The 27,113-nt window shown below is 41.1% G+C and overlaps 4 protein-coding genes and 2 non-coding genes across 6 annotated transcripts in view; 2 read left to right on the forward strand and 4 right to left on the reverse strand.

Moving 5' to 3' along the window:
- Window positions 1-17,985, reverse strand: part of ome (dipeptidyl peptidase 4 omega) — a 70,573-nt gene extending 52,588 nt beyond the window's left edge. Inside the window, exons 1-2 of the mRNA XM_017253980.3 lie at window positions 17,550-17,985; window positions 10,356-10,978 (exon numbers count right to left, since the gene is read on the reverse strand). Coding sequence (XP_017109469.2) covers window positions 10,356-10,781 — 426 coding nt within the window. The 5' untranslated portion in view covers window positions 10,782-10,978; window positions 17,550-17,985. The remainder of the gene's footprint in view (window positions 1-10,355; window positions 10,979-17,549) is intronic.
- On the reverse strand, window positions 3,644-5,157 carry Dnaaf6 (Dynein axonemal assembly factor 6). The gene is made up of 3 exons (XM_017253991.3): window positions 4,846-5,157; window positions 4,544-4,782; window positions 3,644-4,488 (listed from the first exon to the last, which is right to left on the reverse strand). The coding sequence occupies exons 1-3, from the start codon at window positions 4,976-4,978 to the stop codon at window positions 4,225-4,227; spliced, it is 636 nt and encodes a 211-aa protein (XP_017109480.2). The 5' UTR covers window positions 4,979-5,157; the 3' UTR covers window positions 3,644-4,224.
- On the forward strand, window positions 12,718-16,476 carry LOC108133893 (trypsin-7). The gene is made up of 2 exons (XM_017253986.3): window positions 12,718-13,622; window positions 15,586-16,476. Exons 1-2 carry the CDS (start codon window positions 13,258-13,260, stop codon window positions 16,355-16,357), a joined length of 1,137 nt encoding a protein of 378 aa, XP_017109475.2. The 5' UTR covers window positions 12,718-13,257; the 3' UTR covers window positions 16,358-16,476.
- On the reverse strand, window positions 16,580-16,651 carry TRNAM-CAU (transfer RNA methionine (anticodon CAU)). The gene has a single exon. It is a non-coding gene; the product is annotated as a tRNA-Met (tRNA).
- TRNAM-CAU (transfer RNA methionine (anticodon CAU)) lies at window positions 16,940-17,011 on the forward strand. Its single transcript has one exon. It is a non-coding gene; the product is annotated as a tRNA-Met (tRNA).
- Window positions 17,986-21,126: 3,141 nt separating the features above from the next.
- The window catches only part of dlp (glypican dally-like), a 32,240-nt gene continuing 26,253 nt past the window's right edge, over window positions 21,127-27,113 (reverse strand). The window contains exons 3-8 of the mRNA XM_017254028.3: window positions 26,713-26,947; window positions 24,939-25,095; window positions 24,612-24,878; window positions 22,841-23,406; window positions 22,605-22,774; window positions 21,127-22,539 (exon numbers count right to left, since the gene is read on the reverse strand). Coding sequence (XP_017109517.2) covers window positions 22,034-22,539; window positions 22,605-22,774; window positions 22,841-23,406; window positions 24,612-24,878; window positions 24,939-25,095; window positions 26,713-26,947 — 1,901 coding nt within the window. The 3' untranslated portion in view covers window positions 21,127-22,033. The remainder of the gene's footprint in view (window positions 22,540-22,604; window positions 22,775-22,840; window positions 23,407-24,611; window positions 24,879-24,938; window positions 25,096-26,712; window positions 26,948-27,113) is intronic.

Here is a 27,113-nt window from a genome sequence, read left to right on the forward strand (position 1 = left end):
TTTTTCCATTTGTTTTTGTTATTCTGGTTGTGCTGTTTCACGGCTGTTTGTTGCTGCTGCCGCAGGACCCGCCAGATGAGACACGTGACAATGTCAGGGCAAACATAAATGCCGTGTGTCAACATGCAGGTCGCAAAAAGAACTAAAGTGAAAATGTCTTTTTATCAACTTTTCGGAGAAGATCCTGACAAGCACTTGAAGAAAAAGTTTCCCGAAAATTGAAAACTTTTCTTTTAAAAAGAAACTTTAATCAGATACTGTCAGATAATTTGCAGAAATCTTAAAAAAATATATAAATAATATATTTTAATTAAAAACTTAATATTTTTGTCTATATGTTTGCTTTTTTGGGCATATTGTTTTTGTTGTAGTTTTTACATTTGTCTTAATTAGGGGGAGAGATAGAAGCCACTTGAAGAAATGTTCTTGAAGAGCCATCAGCTGCCGCTGGCATTTGGCACTGACTTGTCTGACTTTCTCCTTGCTTTCTCTTAGCCTTTCTTCTGGGGCGGGTGAACACGTGTGCGACTTAATGGCAACACTTTCGCATCCTCAGAGTCCTCGTATGCCGCTCATGTCTGTCTGTAATTTATATGGCTGCTTTAATGCCCCCCTGGCACGACCCCAACCGCCGCACCACCGCCGCCCATGCCACAGGCTTCCGTTTCTAGGAGAATTTGTTATTACGTTGAATTAAACTTGAAAAATGTGTTAATGGGCTCGTTCTGTTTCGTTCACACCAACTGCGACTCCGAACTGGCAACTTAATTAAATTCCACAATGATTCTGTTATTTTGCCATGTAGCAACAAGCTAGAAGATGCCTCGTCTTCGGGGCCAAAAACCTAAGTTGTAGCAACAATTACAAAAGATGCCAGAACATAGCGCACCACATGGCGTATGTGTGATATTTTTGTGTGCGTTTCGCTTTTGCTTTAAACGCCAGCCTGCAGACTGCGATTTCCTGCTATTCCATTTAATTTGTTGGCCTTAATGAGCTGTGAAAAGTGTTTTGTGCGAAAATTGGTAAATTGTGGCAGTCGGAGCCAACTGTGTGAGAAAATAATGATGATCAAGAAATAGGTTTGAAGTCAAGACAACCCTTTTCGGGTTTCATTTGCTAATAGCCATAAAGGATTTCTTGGAAACTTTAAGCTTTAAAACTTACAACATAAATGACCAAAAATATTTTCTGACATCCATCATTTCTTTATATTGAAATTTGTTCAGGTTTTAACTTTTGGCTGTGTCGACATGGAAATGGTTTCAATGGTAATTAAAAGTAAAACCGGCAGATTTATGTGGAACGGAAGTCCAGTAAAAAAAAAAAAACGAAACAAAAACAAGCAGAAACTTTCCACTGACCAACATGGACATATACATTTTTATATATATATATATGAACATACATATATGGACAATGGCGTTTGTATCCCTGTGGAAGATGCAACTTCAGTCGTGTGACTTGTTGCCGGAAAGGCTTTAAGCTGTAAGCCGCGTTAACTTTAATCTGATGGCAATTAGCCAAGAGAGAGAGGAAACAGGATGGTCATCGGAGCATGAAGAAACTTTAATGTGTGGAGAGTGTCTTTCGCTTTAAATTATTTATTATCGGCTTATTTCAAAATATGGTTTAACCTTGGTTAACCACTTTTACATCAACCATCGATTGCCACAAAGGAGAGGGCTTATTGCATTTTTCAAGTAGATGGTCAAGTGCAACAATTATTTACGGCCTTTCAGGGAAAAAGTCAAGGACTCGAATGCCAAATAATAAATACGTTGAGCTATAAAGTATTTTACAAATATGCCTCGGATAAACAGGCTGTTGGCACATATTAAAAAGTTGGCAATATTCCTACCCTGAGGTGGCCAAAATAAGAAAAAAACTTTGCCGAAATGCACATGGGAAAAATGCGCTCAATTTGCATTTGAATTTTGTGTTCCCATTTAGCCCTCTTTCTATTTGCATGTGTAGTTGTTACCGTATTTGTGTTTGTGTTGATGGAAACTTTTTCTAAAAGATGATAAAAAGGGTGTGGTTTTTGGTCGGGATAATGTTCATCCCAGATGACGATGATGATCCCAACGAAACGTGCGTTTGTGTAAATGAGCTAAAAAAAAAAGACTTCAGCCTTTTTCTGTTGGTTTTTGCGAAGGTTTTCTAATTTTTTTTTGTAACCCTCTTTTGCTTGTTTGTGAAGTCTAACATCAACACATGCTATTTTTTCTGCTCCTGTTTGTTTTCCTTGTTGAATGTCATTGAATGGAGTAGAATGGAATGAAAGGAGTATTTTGGAAATGCTGATACAGTTCCTGATTGTTTACCTAGCCGACTACTTTTCTTGTTTCCGTTTGCCTTGCTCTTTTTCCTTTTCTGTTCTTGGCCCAAAGAAATTGGTTATTTTGGCCGTCTATCCCATCCATCCTTTGATGCGAAATGAAAATTGTTATCCCTTTTGGTTTGTTATCATTTAATTGAGTACCAAGCCGTTGGTTTAGGAACAATTTGTTTCCTCAAAAGCCTCGCCTAATTTGCTGTAAAATAATTCACTTTCCTTTTCCACGCCCGCTGCTCGGACATTTAAATTGAATTAAAAGTTTTCCGTTGACAGCCGGAGAGTCCTAGCTTGATGATTTATCATCTGGGCCCGGGGCAAAAGTTTCATTAAGAAAATAAGAAGAACCCGAAAAGGTCACCTCCTCTGATTTCGGGGAAAACTAGTTCGCCAGGCGAGACACGCACTTCAGCCCCAAAAACTTGTGACTTTTTGTCGTTTTTTTCGACTTTCCTTCTATATGCTTCTGTGAACTTTAACTTTTTATATATAAATACATATTTTTTTTTTTTGGGTAGCCGGATGACACTTTATCATGTCTCGGCCGGACCCAGCTTGCCCGGAGCGCACAAATTGAAATGTGCCAGCATCAGTCGGAGTAAATGAGGCAAAACGCAGCCGCAAACCCAGCGGGAAGTAATTGTGTGTGCCCCTGAAGCCTACAACAAAAATGATTCCTCCCCTTGGAGGCCAAGACCACATGGTCTATTAGGCTGAGCAAAGACTGAAAAAATTTCTCGATTTTCAACTTTTCCCTTTGGTTTTCACTTTTTTTTTCTCTCATTTGGTATTTGACTTTTGTATGTCTGGGATTGACAAATATTTAGCCAAAGTGATTTTTGACAGCATCATAATAAAGGCTGCTTGGGTGCCCAAGGAATACTTCATGCTTCGTTTGAGCGTAATTCGGAATTGACCCCAAAAGCAAGGTCGGCCCATGCGGCGTATGCGCAATTTGCTACCAAAATCTAGACAAAGTGCCGGCAATTGAATTGGAATTGCTGGAAAATGTGGCAGCAATGCTCTCTAGAGTCTAAATATTTGCTTAGGATCTGCGGTTAACAGCGGTGAGGGTCAATCATTTTAATCCATTTAGATTGGCGTAAGGAGCAGGGCTGGAAATATACTAGGCGTACTGTTTTTTTTCCCAATTACCAAAATAAAGAAACCTTAACTTCACTAAAAATTTTGTTTTTATTTTTTTTTATGATTTTTTTCTTTTTTAAAGTTTTACAATACTGATAATTTAGGTAATGGATGGTGTGTGTCCTTTAGTATTTAAATCCTCAGTGTCTATGTATGTGCTAATTATTGCGGATTGTTTATCTGAATTTTTTTGAACTTTTAAATTTTGAATATTTAATTTTTTTTTATGATTTTTTTCTTTTTGAAATTTTTACGATATTGATAACTAAGGTAGTGTATGTGTTCTTGAGTATTTTAATTCGAACTATCAACGTATGTAATGATTATTGTAGATTGTTTATCTGAATTTTAAAATTTTTTTTTAACTTTAAATTTTGAATTTTTTTTTATAATTTTTTTCTTTTTGAAATTTTTACATTATTGATAATTTTGATTTTTTTTTTAAATTTTAAATTTTTAATTTTTTTTTTGATTTTTTTTTGGCTCTATATTATCTATTTTTATTTTGTTTCGGCTGAAAAATTAATCTCGTTGTGTATGTGTTCATGAGTCTGTGAATTCCTAATATCGTTTATATTAGGTAGTGTATGTGTATGTACTCATATGCGGAGTCCGCATTGCTTATATCCAGAGTCCGGACCATACTAATATCCGGAACAAAAAAAAATATTAAAAAATATATAACTTTGTGCAAGAGGTGCAAACTAAAAAAAAGTGTGATAGGTGTTGTGAGGTGTGAATTAAAAATTCACAAAGTCCAGCTCCCTTTTGAGCCGGAGTAAAAGTTGCAATTTCTTCATCTCGTTGTCGTATTTCGCTCTGCACCGATCCACATCCACAGGATGTGGCAGCGGCAAGCGCAGGCGATACAAACAAGTTCTCAAGTCCAGTTCAGTTTCTTGCAGGTCGAGTTGCATTTTATCCGCAGACATTTCCTCGTCCGGCAATGAAATCTCGAGGACCAGATCTTCACAGCTAGCCGACGATCCAGTTCGATTACCCATCTAAAAGGATAACAGGGTTACACCTGAAAAGGATATGTCTCGGAAGCATATCTACCTGCAGGAAAACATCTTCCGTTCCCACTGCCTGACGATATGTCATCGTATATTCAGGTGTTTTTCTCGATTCTAGGATATCATTATCTTCTCGTTCCTGTTGTTCCTGCCACTGCTCCAGCGTCTCCGGCTGCTTCTTTTCTTCCTCAACCAAGGGGGTGATGTATGGATTGGCCTTCTTTTTGCTTTTCGTCTTGCCAGGAGCGGACCCAGTTTTGGGAGGCCCGATTCCGCCGGGGTCTAAGTTCGTCAATTAGCATAACTTCTAGGACCGTCAGGCATTCAGGTTCACTATTCACTTACTCAGTTTATGAACCACCATGGACTCGTCCTCATCCTCACTGCTACTACAATCGATGCCACCACGCCGCCTTTGACATGGATTCAGGAGGTTTTGTAGAGCACGCAGTTGCTCCGGATTATCAAAGATAGACATTTTAAATGAGGCAGAGGAAGGACACAGTTCACAGAATTTAGTTTTTTTTTGAAAACTTATTCAAAATTAAACTTTTTTAGACGATTAAATATTTTTAAATATTTAATAAATATTTTAAAATATTTCAGACTTTTTCTGGAGCTACTGATGTTAACAGCTCGACGCTTTACGATAGATTGATGAAAATCTGGGACTAGACTTGGTACCTAAACTTTTCAAACTTGACATTCAATTCCAAGGCTAACTTCGATCTATTGGACATTTTTTCAGGGACTACTTCTCTTTGAATAATTTTTGTCGATAATTACAAACTTTTAGTTATACTTCCTAAGCTTTTTTAAAATGTTTTCAGTGCTGTTACCTTAGAAATATTATTTATTTTGTTACCTTAGCAACTACCAAACATCCGATATGGAAAATTCTAGAGCTGGGCTTTTTTCCTTCCAGAGTAAATGAGAAGGGTTGAGGGATCCAGCTGCCTAGCGACCCTATTCAGTATTACTTGCCCGCCCACGGCGACAATTCACTCTCAACTGGTCGGCAAACTATGGGCCCCACTTTAGGCATTTCAATTAAAAACTTGGGTTGCCTCGGCGCTTGCCCATTTAGTGGAAAACTTTTTGCCCGAGAACCAAACTGTGCTCGAACAAAAATATTTCACTTGTCAGAAACAATTGTTTTGCGAATTATAAATTGTGTAATTATTGTTCTAGGCTTGACCTTCTCTCCTGGTCAGGGCCAGCACGAATTATGAACAACGAAACAAAAATGTACCATCAGACCAGACCAGACCAGGCCAGGCCAGAACTGAGCAGAAATTTGCATTTTTCACGCGCTCTGAAAGTGGTGAAGGGAAACGCTAATTTGACTTTTAGCCACCAGGGGTAGGGGTTGGAGATGGCCAAAGGGTACTGGCGAGTACTAAGGGGGAAGAAACATGAAAACGTGGCCGAGTTAACAACATGATGCTGGCTCAGTTACAATAGCCAGGACCACAGCGGGATCCCAGTTTGGCATTCGACAAAAAGGATTCTCAGTTTTGTGCTGCTCTTGTCCCGGTTACGTGTTTAATTTGTTTAACACGGACGGTTGGCAAAAAAAAACCGGAAAGTAGAAAACCTTTACCAGCTCGCTTGAAAAGAGGATTTTGGGCTCTTGTTCTGGTTCAATGCCAACCACTTGACAGCTCAGACCAGGGCTTAAACCCACCACAGGCCATGGCTTTGTCATTTGCAGCTTGAATAAACGTGGCCATATCTCAGGCTCAAGTTTTTTTAATAAAAAGCCATCGAGAACGAAGGCTTCCTCTAAATAAATATCTGATGTTGTTCGTTATATGATTTGTTTACTTTACGATAAGTGGATTTAATAAAGTGTCTTGTTTTATATCTTTGATCTTTGAGACATGACTTATGACACATGAAATTTGCTTATAATTTATTGCCATCATAAAATCTTTTTGAATTTTTGAATTAATTGGAATAAGAATAATTAATTGAAATCCTCTTCTGATAATCTGAAATAAATCTGACAAAATCTCTGCCATATATTCAGTTCCCTTAAAAGCTAACCAAACATCACGTATCTGAACTTTCACCTTTAGCCAGCAATGCAACATGGAGGATACTGTGATATCGAAATGCACCCCAGGACATATCATCCGATGGCAGTTGCCTCTGGCCCCTCCATCCTGGCATCACGCATCCAGACAATGAACATGAATCCATGGTGTAATTGTATTTCGCTTGTCGCACACATTTCAATGAACTGCACATGGTGGAGGACCACCCGAGTAGAGCTCCCGAAAAACCAAAAAACCTCCTTTTTTCAACCAAAAAAAAAAGGCTACGCAAATTTGTGTTGACTGAATACACAAGAACGTCTGTCCCAGCTAAAATCCCGTATCCGTGCAGACCCCTCTTTAGCCCCAAAACCCCAAGGCCATTGCCAAATAGATTTTTGTTTTAGTCACACATGCCGGATGGGTGGCCGAAGGAGGAGTGGCGACCGGGATGTGAGGGACAGGAGGAGCAGCCGCTGCAACGAGGGTAAAAGTGAAAGCGTTTTCCGCATTGTGTTGGCAGCTGGGACGTGTCCTTCTGCCCAACTCACCACCCTCCACCCAGTGTGATTTGTGTGCGTGTGCTCCCCTCCAGCGGTCTCTCAACGTTTTTCTTTCTTGTCTGCTGTTTTTCAACAAGATATTATTATTATTTTTCGGTTGTAACATAAAATGTAATTAAGAAGGCATTAAGTAGCGTGCATAAATCATTGAGCCACATGTGCAGATGGGCCCCACCTGGCGGTGGCGCTGGGTAACTGGTTTGAGTTATGTAACCGATTCCCAGTTGCTAGGCAAACGCGGCAAAGACGCGGTGGCCAGTTGGGAGAAGAGAAAGCTTCGACCAAGTTCCCTCTGGCCCGTCATAGATCTGGGTCTACGATTGCATTCTTTTTTTTCCCTAGGCGACACACTGGCGCACCATTTTTTTTGGCCATTTATTTATATATTTTTTTTCGCTCGTTTTATTTTTGCAAGCTTGTCTGAAAATTGCCAATGCACTTGGAAAAACTTTAAAAAAATATGGTAAACCTAGGGAAAAGTTTAGCAATAAATGCACATACTTTGGTGTATGTGGGATCCTTAAACTTTCTTCAAAACACTATTAGCCAATATTTTTCCCATCATATTTGGTAAAAACATTTGTTTATTTTGTTCTGTGTTTGTGTTTAAAATAAATGCGCCTAGTCCTGGCTAAATAATTCCTAGTCCAAAAAGAACATGGCCACAAAGCCAAAATGGGGGAAAACAGGATGAGCAAGATGTGCAGTCAAGCGAGCCAGGAGCAGGAGCATAAAAATAAAACTAACATCGCTATAGCTATCTCTTTTATTTTTGTTTACCTCCCTCTTTCTCACACACTCTCGGCATACACGGCGGCTAAGCAATGCCAACAAACCAAAAAGGCGCGCAACTTTAGACGGTGGCGACTTTAAAGTTCACTGGACCACGAAATGGTCACTAAAGCAACAAAGCCAAAAACAAAATATGACAAATCCTAGCAGGACACACCGCAAACAAAATTAAGCCAAAATCCCCCAATGGCTTAAACTGGACCAAAAACCGGATTTCGACTTGGAGTCAATTGGCAAGCATGGCTGAAATGTCACTCAAGAGACAAATGAGTTGCTAAAACGTGGCCAAGAAGGAGAGAAAACGGCTGAGAGAGCCAAGAGCTGCAGCTTTTGCCGGTTGTTTGTAAACAAAGTGAAAGCTTTCGAATCAGCTGTTCAAAGAGAAAGCCCTTGAAAACCGTGGAATTTTGAAAAATGCATGGAAAACCCCACATGGCCGGCAGAGAAGGCTATTTCTCAGCCGAAAACGATCCGATTCTCAAGCGCGATACTAGAAACTATTTGTAGATCGATTCTCCATAAATCTGCATCTCAATCTAACAGCGAATTTTTTTTCAGATTTTTTGTCAAATTTTCTGGGGGGTCCCCTTCAAAATGTTGGACAGTTCATGAATGGCCAATACGACCCACTGGAAAAGGCATATCTTAGCTGAAAATCATCCGATTCTCAAGCGGGATACTTTAAACGATTTTTAGGTCGATTCTCTATGAATTTGCATCAAAATCTAGCAGCGAATTTTTTTTCAGATTTTTTGTCAATTTTTCTGGGGGGTCCCCTTCAAATTGTTGGAGAAGCCAATAATGGCCAATACGATCCACTAAAAAATACATATCTCAGCCGAAAATCATCCGATTCTCAAGCGGGATACTTTAAACGATTTGTAGATCGATTCTCTATGAATTTGCATCAAAATCTAGCAGCGAATTTTTTTTCAAATTTTTTGTCAATTTTTCTGGGGGTCCCCTTCAAAATGTTAGAAAGTTTATGAATGGCCAACACGACCCACTGGGAAGGACATATCTTAGCCGAAAATCATCCGATTCTCAAGCGGGATACTTTAAACGATTTGTAGATCGATTCTCTATGAATTTGCATCAAAATCTAGCAGCGATATTTTTTTCAGATTTTTAGTCAATTTTTCTGGGGGGTCCCCTTCAAAATGTTGAAGAAGCCATTAATGGCCAATACGACCCACTGGAAAAGGCATATCTTAGCTGAAAATCATCCGATTCTCAAGCGGGATACTTTAAACGATTTTTAGGTCGATTCTCTATGAATTTGCATCAAAATCTAGCAGCGAATTTTTTTTCAGATTTTTTGTCAATTTTTCTGGGGGGTCCTTCAAAATGTTGAAGAAGCCATTAATGGCCAATACGACCCACTGGAAAAGGCATATCTTAGCTGAAAATCATCCGATTCTCAAGCAGGATACTTTAAACGATTTGTAGATCGATTCTCTATGAATTTGCATCAAAATCTAGCAGCAAATTTTTTTTCAGATTTTTTGTCAATTTTTCTGGGGGTCCCCTTCAAAATGTTAGAAAGTTTATGAATGGCCAACACGACCCACTGGAAAAGGCATATCTTAGCTGAAAATCATCCGATTCTCAAGCGGGATACTTTAAACGATTTGTAGATCGATTATCCATAAATCTGCATCAAAATCTAGCAGCGAATTTTTTTTCAGATTTTTTGTCAAATTTTCTGGGGGGTTCCAGACTTTAAAATCCTAAACTTTTTTTTTTAATATAAAATCTTAAACATGTTTGGAGTCGGAGTCTATTTTTTGTTAATTGATGTATGTTAATGCATTTAAATAATAATACCCAATCAATATATATCAGCTAATTAAATCACCTCATTTTGAACAATTAAACAGTTAAGCTTCCAACGAAAGTGAAAATGGAAATTGTAGAAACAGAGCATAGCGTCCACTAACCCCATTTGGAAATGACTCCTCATTAAGTGGTTATAAAATAACTCCCCGTCACAGTTGGACCGCACCCAAGCGATTAATTTAATTATCTAATACTCTGATACATATATATATTATAAAATGAAAAACGGAATATTTATAAATTTTCATGCGACACTTCGTGCTGGGCTTGATCCAATTTCGGTGGCAAATCAATGTCCGATATAGCCGAAAACACGCACACGTAACTGCAGTTTATGTTAAGACCTGATGGGAATACCGAAATTTCGGTCGACTTGATATCAAAATGGAAAGCAGCAAACTAATCCGAATAAAACCCGAAAGCTGTAAGCCTTAAAGAAATTTTTATAAAATTGTATGCAAAATAAAGATAAATCTAGATGTCTAGCATAATTAGCTTAAGTACGTCTGGCGATGATAAGATCTTTTGAAAGGGCAATAAAATATCTTTTTTAAAAGGTAAATATTTCACTTTATCATTAATGAAAGTGAATCGAAAATATTTATGAAAAGAAAGCACTTACCTTTCTTCTGGCTGCCCTTCTGCGCTGTTCCGAAGATTTGCGCTGCCACTTCCGACGCTCCGTTTCCTTGGCAAAGAGATCCTCCACACTGCTACTGCTGCTGGGCAGGTCCGCCTCCTCCCCGGAACTCTCTGTGGAGCTGGATGCATTGGCTCCCACTCTTCCGGCCTCGGCATCTATCTGCCTCAGCTTTCGATAATCCCCGGACTCATCGCTGCTGAGGAATCTATCCCGGAAGGCTTTGTAAAGTCCGGCACTCACACTGCCGATGCTGCCACGTCCATGGACGCCTGTTGTGGGGGCAGTACGTCCGGCGTAGCTGCTCCTACGTTTGGATCTCGGCCTGGAGTTCGCCCTGGGCTCCTCAGCTGGTTCGCCCAAGCTCTGGAGAGCTGAATTCATGTCTAGCCAGCCAGCGGCACTCATCTTGCTTGGCTACTCCCTCTAATGTCTGATAATCTTATGATGCAATGATTGTCGTCACGGATTCGAAACGCTGGCTCGCATGTCAGGGAATCGCTTGCTTTCTGCTCCCCTGGGTTTCTAACCTTTCACCCCGCTGCCTCTCGTGTGTGTGCTCGTGTGTCTCACTTGGCTTCCCTCCAATTAACAATTACGAGTGTCTGGAAAGAAAGCAACAGCCAGAGTTTGAAAATATTAGACAAGGGAAAATTTGCATGCTTTCAATTAACAAGGAACCCCAATGAATCTGTCCATCCAATGGAGTTTTCTCTTTATTTTTCGGCATGCATTGTTGAGCTTTGCATAAGCGTGTAATGGCTGCTGAATGATTGTTGCTGGAAAATGGGAAAATTGCACTTTCAGATGTGGAAGATTGGTAGAACAGGGAGCGTTCTGAGATCTGTTGGAAGTTATAGCTTTCAAAACCACATGCACTCTAAAGTACAGATGTCCTTTTTATGACAGGCTCATGTATCCTTTTCACTTTGGTATCTCATCAATCTTGCCAGCAGGTATTAATCGATTTAATGACAATTAAATGAATCATATTTCGAATGGAAAGTGAGCAGCTATAGTTGCATTACACAGCCACATAATAAACTGATTTGATATGCGACACTTTTAATGATTTTGCATTTATTTTAAATGGGTCATCGCTGTCCATCGCAGGGGGAGTTGAACTCATTTGAAACATGTTTAATATAATTTGAATTAAATTTTATTCGATGGACAAATGAATGGAAAAACTAAAATTATCCGATTTTCTGTTTTTTTGTTAATTCATGCAGCAGCGGCCAATGAACATGAAAATGCAAAAAAAAGGTGAATTTTCCCTGCCTCTCTGGAAAGGCGTCGGGAAAGATGAAAGGGTTCAAATGATGAAAAACTAAAGTGAAAAACCACAAGTCTAGGGTTAAGGTGTGTGGGCTTAAGTACATGGCTGCATATCATTCGGATTTGTAATAATATATCGCCCAAGTCTCTCTCTCTCTCTGTTGGCCACAAAATAGTATTTAAGGTGTATATTTGTCGATCGTAAAGGATGTTTGTGTTGGCCGTTGGGAGTGAACTCTTGTTTCCACTTCCCATTTGTAAGTGTTTGCAACCCATTAGAAAATATTTCACATACAGAGAAAATAATTAGTCAGTACTTGGTGATATTTTTAAAAAACAAATACATCAAGGTGTAAAATACTAACTCTATTGTTATAGCTTGTATGATTAATTTTCCATTGATACTTTCTGAATTGGTGTCTGAAAATAAATCACTATCCCTGCAGCTAATTATAAAATCAATAATCTATTGATTAAAGTTTTTACGGTGTATTGACGTTGGGAGCATAATAAACAAACGTTAAACAGACGATGTCGGCGACGGAAGAATCAAGAACTCCCAACGCACACACTACACACCAAAAAAAAAAAAAAAAGAAATAAATAAATAAATAAATACAACAACTAAGCCCCATGGCCAAAGCAAACTGTCACATTAGCATATTGGGAACGCAGGGGAGCCAACAAAAATGCGCCTGCTCACAACATTCTGACTTGGCCCACTCTAGGCACTGAGAGAAAAAACTATATTTAAAATAAAGAAAGAAAAATGTTCTCTATAAAGCTAGAGCGAACTTCATATACAACCCTCCCTTTTATTTAATTTAAAAGTATTTTTCTCAGTGCCAGTTCTGCCTCTGCCTGTTCTCTGCGTTCTGATCTGCCAGAGTCGCTGTCAACGCATGCCAGGCGTGCGCATGCGCAACTTTCTTTGCCCCACCGGCGGCGCCAACGTAGCCGTTACCGTCAGCCGTCGACGTCGACGGCGCTGTTTTCGGGGGCCTTGGGACCCGGGGGACTTGGGGGCCTGGAAATGGAAATGGCTTAGTCGCTCTTCAGAGCCAGCGCCTGGTATCAGTCGGCTTGCAGACTTTCGCGTGTGCGGTGGTTTTGTGCGAACACAAAGTAAACTAACGACTTGAATCGAATTGGATCGCATCTGTATCTGAATCTGAATCTGTTACTGAATCTGAATCTTAATCTGAATCTGTGTCTGAATGTGAATCGGGTGGGGGGTTAAAGCAGAGCAAACAAACAAGCGGATCGAGAAATTTTGCTGGGATTAGGGCGTGACTTGTTGACAATTTGCAGTCATGTGAAATGGTTCAATTAGTGCAACAACAATAAGCCATAAAGAAAGAAACTGTGTTTGATTTACATAATTAACAAGTGGTGGTGTGGCTCCAACAGTTGAGAGTTTTCGAATCGAAAAAAAATTCCAACCAGAACAAGCTGAACAAGAATCGAAAATATATTCCGTTAACGGAACCTCTAGAGTCGGGTATTGGAGACGACTACCACCGGGGGCCTACCATCCAAAAGGCTCATTAAGCTTACATGCATTGAATTGCATAACCAGCAGCTACATCTAAAAGCTAAAAAGAAGATGATGCTCCACTTACGTCACTGGCCACTCATTCTGGCCATGGCTTCCTGCCTGGCATCAGCGGCAACAACAACAGCGGGAGCAGGAGGAGCAGCTGGAGCAGCTGGAGTAGAACCATCAACGACAACATCATCTTTATCCTCAATACCGGGGAAATATCAGGCCTTGGGTGCAGCCCATCATCAGCCGAAGAAGCTGAAAATCGGAGCCGTCAACTCCTCGCCGTCAACTTCACCATCGGATGGCAATGGCCATAAACCAGTACCAGTACTCCGGCAAAATCCGATCAAGAATTGGTTCGGTGCCTTCAATCGGAATAATTCGCCGGCAGCTCAGAACCAAACATCGCCGACGTGTTCCTGCAGGTGAGTTTGTTTCGGTCCCCGAAGATACAAAGATATACACACGCAGACGATGCTGCAGATACAAAAGCTGTCATGGCCATGATGACAACTTCCAGTTAGACGGCCATGGGGGAAGACACTGGGACTGGGACTTGGGACTGGGAGAAGTGATAAACAACTCTGGGTTGTCATTGTCATGGCATACAAATGGCACAAACAGTTAAAGTTACAGATAGATTTTAGTGGCCTGGTAGGAGATCACGCAATAGTCCCGATATTCCTGCCAATAGTTGGCTATGAAAATTGTGGGAAAAGCATCTCCAAATTAATTGATTGGATAGGTAATTTGTCATTTCCGTTTAGGAATTTAAACTCTGCTCTTTTTCTGAACTATTAATAGAAAGAAGAACCAATTAGTATTATCATAAATTCCATTTTAAGCAGCTAAGGGAACGCCTTCGGAGGCCTTTGGAACTTTTTTTGTTCATTTTCGTGTCCCAAAAGATTCCTTTGGCCATCTTTAACACGTTTCTGCAATGCCAATTCTCGACGTGACCCCATGGCCAGGTTCTCTCTGAAGAATTGCATTCGGAATGCATTCTTGTGTGGCCATTAAACAAATTGCATTACCAATTAGGAATTCAACTTTGGCTTCAGGCTTCAAGCTCCAGGCTCCAGGCACTTTGGCACTTTCGGTATCCGAACATACCCTGGGGCTTTAAAGGAAGCCAAAATGAGACCTAGTCTTAAGGGAGCTTCAACCATAGAAAACTGAATTGCAATTCTTTGTCTGCGAATTAATTATTTCTTCCCTTTCACTGAGATAAATCTTGAGATCGTCTTCAAGCTCTAAAAATCCCCAAGATGAATCAAAAACTAACCATAAAACTTTATTCTTTTATTTGTTAATCAAGGCCCATAAACCCGTTTTATTTCTATATATAATTTTTTACTTTTTTTTTGTTTTTTTTTTTGCATTTGAAAGAAGAAAAGAAACTTATTTGCATAAGATTTGATAACAGTCTCTGTTTGGCTTTTGAGAACGTGTATGTATTCAGATACAGATACGAGTGCGTATAGCAGATACTTTTAAAGGCGTAAGCTCCAATGCGTCATGTCATATTAATGTCTGCGGGGGAGACAGGGGAATGCCGTCCACTCTGGGGTTCTTTTATGAATTTTTTTTTTTTGTTTTTAGCCAAGTTGGCCGACTCTGTTGGCCGTCTCCTAAGTGGGTCGACGTCGCACATTTGCTTCTTTGTTTCGGGACGCCTCTCGACTGGCCTGGCCGGGACGGGCCACCATTTTGGGGCAATGACACGATTAAAACACACACAAAATCTGAATCCCAAATACTTGTTGCGGCTGGATCGATTGATTATGTGGCCAAAACCAACAAAACCAAAAAAAAAGATTCATAAACTTGTTACGCTTCCTTTCTTACTTGTTGGACGATTCTTATTTTGGTGGCAAGCGTTTGTTACCACGGGTAATTAAAAACCTGTTTAATGTAACACATTTCAGGCCCGAGGATGACGACCATAAAATCTGCAGAAATCGCTCATTTGTTTTAAAGCCCGGCCATAAAGCAATTTGACACTTTCTTTATGCCGGCGGGGTTGCTGAACTCTGAACTTTCCGATTGAGAGAGATTAAGATGGATTGCCGACTCCGGTGGCACCCTTGACCCAGCCCATATTTTTTTCCGCTTTGGCGACATAATTAATGTTTATTTTATATATTTATGGCTTGCTAAAGTAAATAGAGTACAGTTTATGAGATTTTATTAATATATTTATTTAGAATGTATGCCAAAGACCTTATCTTTTCTTAGAAAGCCTAGGTAAAGTTTTTATTTTCTAAGAAATACTAGTCATGTGGCTTTATAGCCCGTTTTGTTAGTGTATTTTTAAATGTTTATAATCAAAAATAAATAATATTAAAAATATTAATAGATGACTAACATCCCCTTAATCCTTGACAGGTGTGGCGAGCGTAACGACGAGTCCCGAATCGTGGGTGGAACCACTACAGGAGTCAGTGAATACCCCTGGATGGCGCGGCTGAGCTACTTTAATAGGTTCTACTGCGGCGGAACTCTGATCAACGATCGGTACGTGCTAACGGCGGCCCACTGCGTTAAGGGCTTCATGTGGTTCATGATCAAGGTGACCTTCGGGGAGCACGACCGGTGCAACGACAAGGAGCGCCCGGAAACGCGCTTCGTGCTCCGCGCCTTTAGCCAGAAGTTTAGCTTCTCCAACTTTGACAACGACATAGCCCTACTGCGTCTAAACGATCGAGTGCCCATCACCAGCTTTATCCGGCCCATCTGCCTGCCGCGTCAGGAACAACGCCAGGATCTGTTCGTGGGCACCAAGGCCATAGCCACCGGTTGGGGTACCCTCAAAGAGGATGGAAAGCCCTCGTGCCTGCTGCAGGAGGTGGAGGTGCCGGTCCTGGACAACGACGAGTGCGTCGCCCAGACGAACTACACCCAAAAGATGATCACCAAGAACATGATGTGCTCGGGCTATCCGGGAGTGGGTGGACGGGACAGTTGCCAGGGCGACTCCGGCGGTCCGCTGGTCCGTCTCCGGCCGGATGACAAGCGCTTCGAACAGATTGGCATCGTTTCGTGGGGCAATGGCTGCGCCAGGCCCAACTATCCCGGTGTCTACACCCGGGTCACCAAATATCTGGACTGGATTGTGGAGAACTCGCGGGATGGGTGCTTCTGCGATGAGGACTACTGAGCTTCGCCAGCGACGAATCTTCGCCTTAGTTATAGTGTATTCCCTTAGTAGTCTAGTTCATATCTTATACTTTTATACTAAACCAACTGAATAAAGTTAAACAATGTCGTAGTTTTAGATATCCCAAGACATTAGGGGTTTTATTTGTTTTCAGATAAATTATAAAATTAAAAAAAAAATACTAATTTAGCAAAAAAGTTCACACAAGCGAACCTACATTGCTAGCAGAACAAGGTTTCGATCCTCGGACCTCTGGGTTATGGGCCCAGCACGCTTCCACTGCGCCACTCTGCTTGTTGTAGGTCTATTGTCTAAAGTGGTTTATATACAGAGCACTGTTGTTGACAGAGCATTTAACAGTATGTCAAAAATGAAAACGGAAATTCAACTATCAAATATATTGTATCGAATTTTTAAATAAATTTGATAGCCCGATTCTGCTATTAATTAATAAAGATAAATAGAATAAGCCAAGGCTAAAACAAACACTGCATTACCGAGAAAAACTGCTTGTTTGAACAGTTTGAACTGCTTGCCGACAGCTCTTGCCTGTATACATCTTTTGACACCCTGTTACCAACAAGCAGAGTGGCGCAGTGGAAGCGTGCTGGGCCCATAACCCAGAGGTCCGAGGATCGAAACCTTGTTCTGCTAAGAAGTAGAATTCGCATCGTGGCGAATTTTTTTTGCATTTTCTATATTTTATTTATTTTATAAAAGCATTATTTTTACCTAAAATAACCTTTATTTGTCTGCAGCTGACAACTGTTCGCCGGTTTTGCTTAAAAATGCGCGGTTAACGAGCCACAACGATATCCATTATGACAGAGACAATGTACTCGAGGCAGTGCAACCTTCAACAACTTTTAACTGTGTTGCAGGTAGAAGTCGAACTCCAAGCTCTCTAAGCCATGAGGCAAGCTCAAGACTTTCAGTGGTTTTATGCGGCACCAAAAAGCAAATACATATCGTTAGAAACACTAGCTAACCTAGTAGGCGATGGGCCACAAACTGGTTTCCCATCGAACAGCTGTAAACACAAGAGGGGCAAATAAATGATGCTCAGATCGGCGTCTGGCTTAAAAGTCAAACGGTTAACTTGGCCAATAGAGAACAATGAAACACCAAATATTCATGGATCATGGCGAATGTTTGTTTATTTCATTTAAATACTGTCTCTAATGGAACTTACTCGGAACTCTGAAGAGGTGAAAAGAAACTGCGACCTGAAAGATTGCTGATTATATCTATATCTTATCTGTTCGCCTTGCACAAACACTTATTGGTTAGTCACCAGGGTAATAACTGAAAATGTATCCACCAATTCGCAACCACTTCAATTTTCACTTTCGCTTCGCCCACTTTTCATACCATCTCGGGAGGAGTCGCGACCGGCCGAACACTCACGTGCGTCTACCGCGGCGCCTTGCGTAATTACGCGAATTTGAATATATTTGCATTGGACCAAGATTCGCGCATCTCATAGATACATTTTCGTGTGCAAACAACACTCCAGGTTGACGTTTCGTTTCGTTTCGAAATTTTCTTTTCGGCCGATTATGGTACTTTTCCCCGTTCGCCACGCTCGTCGGCATCTGCGTTGGCAGCCGTTGTTTACCGTTCGCCGCTCGTCCGCTCACTGAAAAAGCCGCCACAAGCTCCCCGCACCCAGACGCCTGATAATATTGTATATAAGATACCTCTCTATACAGAGAGAATCCAACGCCAACGGATGGAGCGTCGTCTGACATCTCCGATCTTCAAGATTGTTTTGCTTTTGTCTCTACGCGATCTCGGAGTTTTCAAGCTCCCCTTCCCCCACCCCCAAAAAAAACTCACTCGGCCCAGCAGCCTCAATGAATGAATTTTTGGTTTTTTGGTAAATTAAAAGAAAATCATCATCACACCAAGACTTATTCATAGGTTTGAATACCCTTTCAGAAGGTATTATAGTTTTGGAATGAGATGGTTTTCTACTCTATTAGTTTTAGATAATTATCCATAACTTGGCTAAGAATTCGAAGATCGGCGAGGGATATATACGCCATCCCAAGCTTAGAACTTGAATTCTCTAGTAGAATCATTTTTAATCAAGGGTTATAATCATAATCCTCATGATAATGACCAAAAATTTAGTAACATTTTTTCATTTAATTTTTTCAAAATTTTAATGCAGATTAAAAGCTAAGAATAAAGCTAAGATTCAAAAATGGTATTCTTTTTCTGAATCAGTTACGAAATAACTGCAATTTTTGCTATAATTTCAATCAAAAGTAAAGATTATGTCCAGCAAAAAAAACATTATTAAAAAGTTATTCGAATTTATTAACTTTTTAAGGGGATAATGTGTATAACTTGGCTAATACTTGCCAGATTCAAAAATAATATACCTTCACGATCTCACAACTTCGAGTACAATCATTCTACATCAAAACATGGCAACAAAATTTATGAAAAATTTTTTGCATTTTTTTTCACCATCATGATTTTTGCCAAAAATCTGTCAAAATTTTGTCCGGTAGATTTTTCCAAACTATAAATGCAGATCAGAGGGGAATAAATCACCAATTCTTAAATGATATTCCTTTTTTGAATCGGTTGCGAATTAGATAAAATATTTGTCTAAAAACCGCATCAAAAGTTTAACAAAATTTCTAGAATATATGAAATGATTCCTCTAAAACTTCTAGGGTATACAAGATTCGTCTCCCTCCGAAGTTAGCTTCCCTTTCCTGATAAAAATAAATAATGTTTAAAAATATTTTTAAATATGTTGATGCTCTTTGAGGCCTGTCAATGGGGCCACCGGCAAAAATGGAAAACCAAAATTTTGGCAGCATTTATGTCCGAAAATGTATGATTCACTAAAATATAAAATTATGAGATGGCAAACCGATAATCCTCGAAATACGCCTCCTTTTAATTAAAAGAAAAACTTTTATAATCGAATGTTTCATTTCCTCTTCTAGTCTATTTTATTTTAAAATTCATATAAGCCCCAAGAAGGCTTTGCTTTTTTCGAACTTTTTTAAAAACCTTCTCGTACTTGATTTTTTCATTGATTCTCGGACTATCCTAGAGCTAACATCTAACTGAGAAATTTCGTCTTCTATTGTAAAAATTTCTTAACTAAGATAGCTTAGCCATGGCTAAAGATATAAAAGAAGTTCAACAGTCTGAAAAGTTGGAGCAACCAAAGCATGTGGATAAACCGAAAGCTGGGTATCCCATTAACCTAAGTGAACTCCAAATACTCTTGGAAGCAAAGGAACCTGAAAATTCTGGTAATGGTCCGAAAATACTCGAATTGCAAAATCTCTTGGTGGATCTGCTAATGGACGATTTCAATCCGCAAACAAAACCTGTGCCTTATTCGGAGGAGAATAACGACACCCCAAAGACTCAAGGCATCAATGGCAATAATGCATTGGGTCAGAAGAAAGCTTAAGATATTTTTAATTTTGTTTGAATTCTCGAAATTGTACAAATTTTCCATGTTATAACTAGTCATATATATTAAATAAACTTTGGCTAAACACTAAACTATTGTTATCAATTATTTTAAAAACTGCAAAGTTTATCTTTTGTCTGGTAGACTTACAAGTTAAAAGAATTAAAAAATAAAGAATTAAAAATTATTATTATTATTTTCTCGAATTTTCGGGCCTGGTTAACTGCACCTTATGAGAATCGAGGAGGAGGGCGCTTTTTTTGGTTTAATCAAGAATAAATATACTTTATAGGGTCGGAGATGTCTCATGTCCCAAGCATTTTTAGCTTTAGCATTACGCAGGTTACTGATGGTGTTCTTTACGGGAAGCACCTGAATTTTATAAGAATAATTTTCATTTCCCTGCTTAAAATATTTTTCATAAATTATGTCCCAAATTTTCAAGAAGGCTTTTCTTTTTTCAAACTGAAATATAAGTTTTGTAAAATCAAGTAGACGAATGTCCTAACGTTCAACCTTTTACTGAATCCCAGACTGTACTAAAGCAAACATCTAACCGAGAAATTTCGTCTCCTATTTTAAAATATTTTTGAACGAAATAAATCTTAACGATGAATAAGAATTCAAATTCAACTACAAAGTCTGGTGGGTCGGCGTTGGAGAAACCGAAGCCTGTCAACGACGACTCTGGTGAGGAGGAGGACCTGAGCTTCAGTGCCATCGACAAGCGCCTGGAGGCACTGCTGGCCCGTGTCAATGAGCTGGATAGAACATTGACGAAGTTCAGCGAAGGCAGCGATTTTGAAAATAATGATGATGAAGTTGAGATCAACAAATCTCCGAGGGCTGAAGTTATCGAGGCCGTTGATGGATTAAATCAGAAGAAAAATTAAAATATTTTATCCGTTTCGTTAAATTGTTGCAAGCAGAAATGATACAAATTTGCCATGTTATAACCAATCATATAAATTAAAAAGACTTTGGCTCATCAGCAATATATTGTTATCAATTATTTGAAAAACTGTTACCACTTTTTTGTAGCTGTCTGGTAATGGCTTACAAGCATGACAACCAGATGGCGCTGTACACAGAAACAGCTCTACCGTCCGGCAGCACTGCGCGCGATTATTTGAAATTTCCAAGTAATTTTTCTTAGTTTTAAGATAAATAGTATTTAGTTTGTAAGTTTTGTAGTGCAAATATTTCTAGTAACTCCCCAAGACTAATTAAAACTTCAGATCGCTTTCATTGTTATTTTTTGTATTTTTCTTTTTCATTTTTTTTTTAATACATTTATATAAAAACCGATAAAAAATCAAAAATAAATATAAATAGCTAGGTTTATTCAGAGTGTGTGTGTTTAGTTTGAAATGCGTTTAATGGCTGGCGAAAGTCAGGGCTGTCTACGAAAGATACAAATACAAAAGTCTTGGCTCGGACGCTTTCCTATGGCCTTGTTAACGTAAATTAGAGTTCAGCTCCTCGTTTAAATCAGATATATATATCAGTTAGACTACAGTTAGAAATTAGTTATTGCTGCTCTGGTTCGGTCTAATTGATTTCGCTTTTTTGTTGTTACGTATGCTCCAATGCATAAATATAGATATATATAATACAAATTAAATATGTAGGTGTGTTTTTCGCTTAGGTCTCTAGGGGCTAAAGTGTTTACATTTAATTTTTGCTAAACGATCACATTGAACAGGCACTCCGCACGCACTCACACTTACTCACTGACTGGCATTCGATCGCATTCATTCAATCATTCAATCATACTCTCATCATTTCGCTTAGAAGTTACAATTTCTCACTTAGACTTAGAGTTCGAGGGGTCAGGGCTCATCGCGGGGTCTTACTAAACTAAAATGGGCTCGTTACGTATTCTCTCTCCTCTAAATTCTTCTCCTACCATAATCAGGCATTGTCCTTCTTCCAGATGCCTTTGGAACCTTTAAGATCGGAATCTTAGATCGGAAGGCATCTCTAGAGTAGGCCAATTACCGATTACATACTTGATTGCGTTTTGATTGCTTTCATCAAAAGTTTTTATAAAATTTTGGACTCGCATTTCGTATATAAAGGTTGTGTGTGTTGTGTGTACGTATAGTTCTGCTAATAACATTTTTTTGCTTCACGGATGAATGACTGAGAGGTGTTGGGGATGGGGGGATGCAGATGGCAGATGGCCAGATGGGCAGACTGCATTCACATCGCACATTGAGTAATCACAGCAAATCGGCGCAGGCGCCACCGAACCACGCCATATAGAGCGGCAGTAGATAGACAACCAGAGCGCGACGCAGCGTCATCTTCTCCGGTGCTTTGGATGACCGATTGCCATCGTCGTCGTCGCCGTTCTCCTGCGAATCGCCATCGCCATGGCCGCCATCCGAGTCCTCGTCGTCGCCGCCGCCGCCGCCCTGGCGATGGTCCTCTTCGACCCTGTTGTGATCCTGGTCGAAGTGCGTGGTATGAACCAGCGGATCCTTGTCGTCCGTTCCGCCAATGCCCGGACGTGATGTGTATGTGGGAACCTGACCACGTCGGGCTCCGTCCTCATCGTCATCATCGTCGTCCTCGTCATCGTTGTTGTTCTTTCCATTCACCGACGGCCGGTCTACATCCGGTTTACGGCTTGGCTCGAAGGGTCCCAGGCCGGAGCCCTCGTCGTCGTCCTCGTCATCTTCCGAGCCCGATCCTGAGCCGGCGCCACTGCCCATATATGGTTCTTCTGTTAAGAGAAACAAGGAATCATTAGAATCATTTTTCTAGAATCAGAAACGACTGGAAACTCACCCTGCTCACTCCACTCTACATCCTGGCCGTTGTAGGCATTGCGCAGGTGATTGATGGCGTTCTTCAGGTGGAACAGTTGCGAGGACATTTGGGCGGTTTGCTTGGTGCTGGCAGGATTGCCATTGAACTCCGGATTGGAGCCGTGTTCGGTTGTTATGGCGTGCATGTACCTGAGGGAAGGAACAAAAAGGTCAAACTTATAAATCAAGACATTGTCGGAAGAAATCTAAACCCACCTGTCAATGGTGTGGCCATTCCAGCACATGCCGTCCACATCGGAGCTGGAGGCTATGTCCTCGTTGCTGCAAACGCTGTGCGGCAGGTTCGACCAGAACTTCTTGTAGTCCTTCACCCGCTGGCGTATGTCCCTCACAATCCTGTCCAGAATCGGTTCACGTCCTCCGCCGCCACTCTCGTTTTCGTCGTCGTCGTTGTCGTTTCGATTACTCTGCTGCTTTCGTCTCTGCTGCTGTTGTTTGCGTCGCTGTTGCTGTCGCCGGTTGTTGCCACCGCCACCGCCGCCTCCTCCATTTCCTCCACCGTTGCCGCCTTTGCCCACACCCTGCTCCTGGGATTGCTGGCCGGAGGCATCTTGGGATCCTGGCTCTGCTGCTCGTCGCTCTCGCAGGACAATCGCCTCGTCAAGTGTGGCATCGATGTCCAGGGTGTCGGCCTCCACAGGACTCTGGGCGTGCAACACTTGGACTCCCTGCATCTTGGGGCTGATGGAACGCTTCATCTTCTTTAGTTTGGGCCTGCCGCAGCCCTGGAACACGCGATTGGTGATATCCTGGCCAGAATCCTATGGAATTAGACAAAAAACGGGGTATTAGAAAGTACTCTATCTGGAAATCCGCCTCCTACTCGATAGCACTACCGTTTCACACCCCATTGAGTATTGGCTCTTAATGGCTATTTATAGCTGGTTTTTATTGACCCATCCCATAGATAAGAATTGATTTCAAGCAGCTATTTATTATGAGCCACTCTAAAGATCAGAGACCTCTTCGTCAGCTCAGCCCTATCAGCACTCCCATATCTCCTTGGCCTTTTCTCTCCTCTACGATTTACGGTTAATATAATTACAAAGGTATAGCCAGGTTAGTCAGGTTACCCAGAGTTGGGGTTTAAAGTTCCCAGAGTTCGTGCCCCATCCTAACTGTCTGTCTAGGGAGATGACAATCTTCAAAAGAGCTTTTGTCGGTTCATCCAACTGGAGGGAGGAGGTTTCGGGCAAGAAACTAATCAGAATTAAAATTGAAAACTATTTCGCATTTTGCATTTTTTTGGTCTTTTATGGGGCCGTCGTTTGGCTAACAAAACAGACCATCCATCCCATACACTGGCAGAACAGCAAATATGGCAAAAAGTAAACACATTAAAAGCCAAATGCCGAACAGCAACAAGCGAAACGCAAACAACAACAAAAATCCAAGAGATACAAAAAAAAAAAGAAAAAGAAATGTATAAATTTTAAATGGAAATATAAATTAAATTCATATGCGAGCCAAATGTTGGGCAAATAAATCGTAAAAATGGCCAACAAAACAAAATCGTGTGTGTGTGTATGGAGGGAGATGGGTCGTGGTCCATGGCAGGTTTAAAATATGGCAGTAATCAAAATTCAATATGGGAATTCAAGTGTAAATTAATGCTATTCTGATTTCTGTGTAAAAAAAGGGAATTTATGATTCTGAAAAACATGATTCATCATAGGTACATATAAGTTTTAATTTTCAACTATCTGTAGACCCGATCTTTCTTGGATTTCCCCCCAAAAATACAAACTACTTCATGGGGACTCGTTTAAAATGTATGCGAACTAACTAACCCCGCATAAACCACTCTTCCGCACTGACAGTTTTATGAGAACATAACTTAGAATATCCCCCAGCTGCGACCAAAAACGAGTTACAAATTGCGATTGGTTTATGCTAATACTAATGATAATGATGGTCCCTCCTATGAGGCAGCCGAGCCAATTATCCCCGCAGCTGAAGATCTCACCTGGAAGTTCATGATGGCCTCGGAGATCTTGATGTTTAGAGGCTCCACCACCATCACAATGTTGAAGGAGCCCAGCAGTCGCTCGGCCACCTTGTCCATGGCCAGGGCAAAGTTCTCCCACTCGGCATCGAACTCGTGCTGGTAGTGGAGGCATCCCTTGATCACATTTATGCAGTAGTTGGTGCAGGGCTTCTCCGTGTAGCCCTTGCAGGCGCCACAATGTTGCATCTTGGTCAGGGCACCAGTACAGTCGGCATTTAAACGGACCTGAAAGGGTTACAAATTTCTTAAATAATTTTTATCTTAAAGATAGTTTAGGGTACCTACATTCAACACCTTCTTGGCCACTTCGGCTGCTGTGGCCAGAGCCTGTCCGTAGGTTCGTGTGGCCACAAAGGATCGCTTTATTTGGACGGAGAGCTTGTCCGGCACATCCCCAAAGGGCTTCAGTTCCTTCATGTGCTCGCTGACGCATCGCATGTAGCTGGAAGGGATTAAGAAGTACGGAAGAGTGTTAGAGAAACGGAATCCTAGGGAAAATATTTTCATTGGGCGGCGGAAATCTGCGCTTGTAAGTGGCACGGCTCAACGCCTCCACATCCACCTCCATCTCCCACACAACCGGCCGTTTTAGAACTAAAATATTTATGCGGAAAAATCATAAAAATAGTTTTCTAGCCGCCATGTGCTCGGAGCTCTGGGCTCTGTGTTATTGTTGGTGTTTCCCTTCAGATGGTGCACCTTTGGGAGATTGGGGGCCTCTCTAGTCCTACAGTTTGGCCATCAAGCGTGACAGTCATTGCACTTGTACGGCTGCTGGCTGGCCAAGTCGCTGTCCTCGACGGCCAAAAGCCGCTGGCTGCCCCTCTACTTAGCTAAACAATTTAGAAATTACTGCCAGTTGCATTCGCATTCGAGGTGACAGATCAGTCAAGCGGCAGCACCAGCTGCTTCAGCTCCTTGCTGATGAGAGGGCTGATTGAGAAGTTTCCCCAAAACTGAAACTTTTAATTGAAACTGCACATATTTGTTTTAATTATTGAATAGTTCCTCCCCTTATTTGCAGAGCCATTATATATATCGTGTCGTGACATATTGCTTATCAAAGACAGTCGTTCAACTACTGAAGCTACCCCCTCATTAAATGGGGAGAACCTCAACCGAGCCAGGTCCAGCTGGAACCCGGACCTCGGAAGGCAACGGCAAGTCGACCGACCAACCGCACAGAGCAAATAAAAGCACCAAACAAATAACTTGAAAGATACAGTGGAAAAAATCAAAGAAACTCTACAAGAAAATTCCTAGTTTTGTATAAAAGAGGTCTTATATATTTTTTCAGTGCCTTGGGGGGGTCTGGGGCAGGCAAGTGGCGGCAATTACGCGACATCGCTGTTGTCGTTCCTGGCGTCCAATGGCAATAAACGGACAACGTGCCAAAGCACGTACGACAAACTAAAACGATGACAATAAAAGCGAATCGCAGGCATAGCCTGGGAGTTGGCCATACAGGAGGAGTATGAGCTGGTGGGGCTGAGTCTGAGTCTGAGAGCGGCATCAATTGGAAAGCGCGTGGGTAACACGAGCCTTCCATTTGAAGAGGAGGATGGTGGTGGAGCAACCCGAAAGTCATTTGGCCAAGTCGCCGGTTACCGGAGACCCACCCGTTCCAGGGCAATGAGCCAAGTGGGCACAATTTTCGCTTCATTTTTATTTTCCTGGTCCGGAAATGTGAGCAGCTGACACAGGACCTAGCATAAAGTGCGGTTTTTGGTTTTTGGTTTTTGGTTTGGATGGCAGGAGAGATGGCTCCGTTGGGCTTATCGGTTTGGGGATATGTAGGATGGATGTGGGCTGTCTTCCATGTGGGTTAGATGTAGAACTAGCACTTCCTTCCTTTGTTTCATTTGTAATTGTTTCAACCGCAATAGAAAAGTCTGCCAGAAACAAAAGGCATTTTAAACACGAGATCCAGAGTTACGATCTGAAATCCCACACCGATCGTGTCAAAGTTTTGTCAGCCCGAGACACTTTGCGGTTTCACACTTTTGCCTCTAAAATCGGATTTTTTTTTTGGTTCGGTATTCGATTACCAGATACTCACTTTTCATCAAAGGTATACTGGGTATTCAGGACAGTGAACATCTTCTGGTACAGTGTATTGAAGAACTTGTCCATGACCTCCAGCAAGTCGACTCTTCCGCGGGCAAAATAGTTCTCCAGCTCCTTGAACAGATCCGAGAAGACGTACGAATTTCTTTCGTAGATGATGCCATAGGTTCGGATGAACATGCTATTGAACTGAGTCCGGGACTCTTTCAGCAGGGCCAGGAAGATGTCTGCAAATTAGTGAAAAATGCACTGAATTAATTGTGTACTGATAGGGGACGGGGGTCTGGGTAGAGAATAAATAGCACACATCCGTTCGCCGAACAGAATGTTTAGAGTTTGATTTTATTTCTGTGGATGTGCAACATCCGCTGGCGAACAACATCCGCATTGTCG

This window comes from Drosophila bipectinata, chromosome 3L (assembly GCF_030179905.1).
Source record: "Drosophila bipectinata strain 14024-0381.07 chromosome 3L, DbipHiC1v2, whole genome shotgun sequence".
NCBI classification, from domain to species: domain Eukaryota; kingdom Metazoa; phylum Arthropoda; class Insecta; order Diptera; family Drosophilidae; genus Drosophila; species Drosophila bipectinata.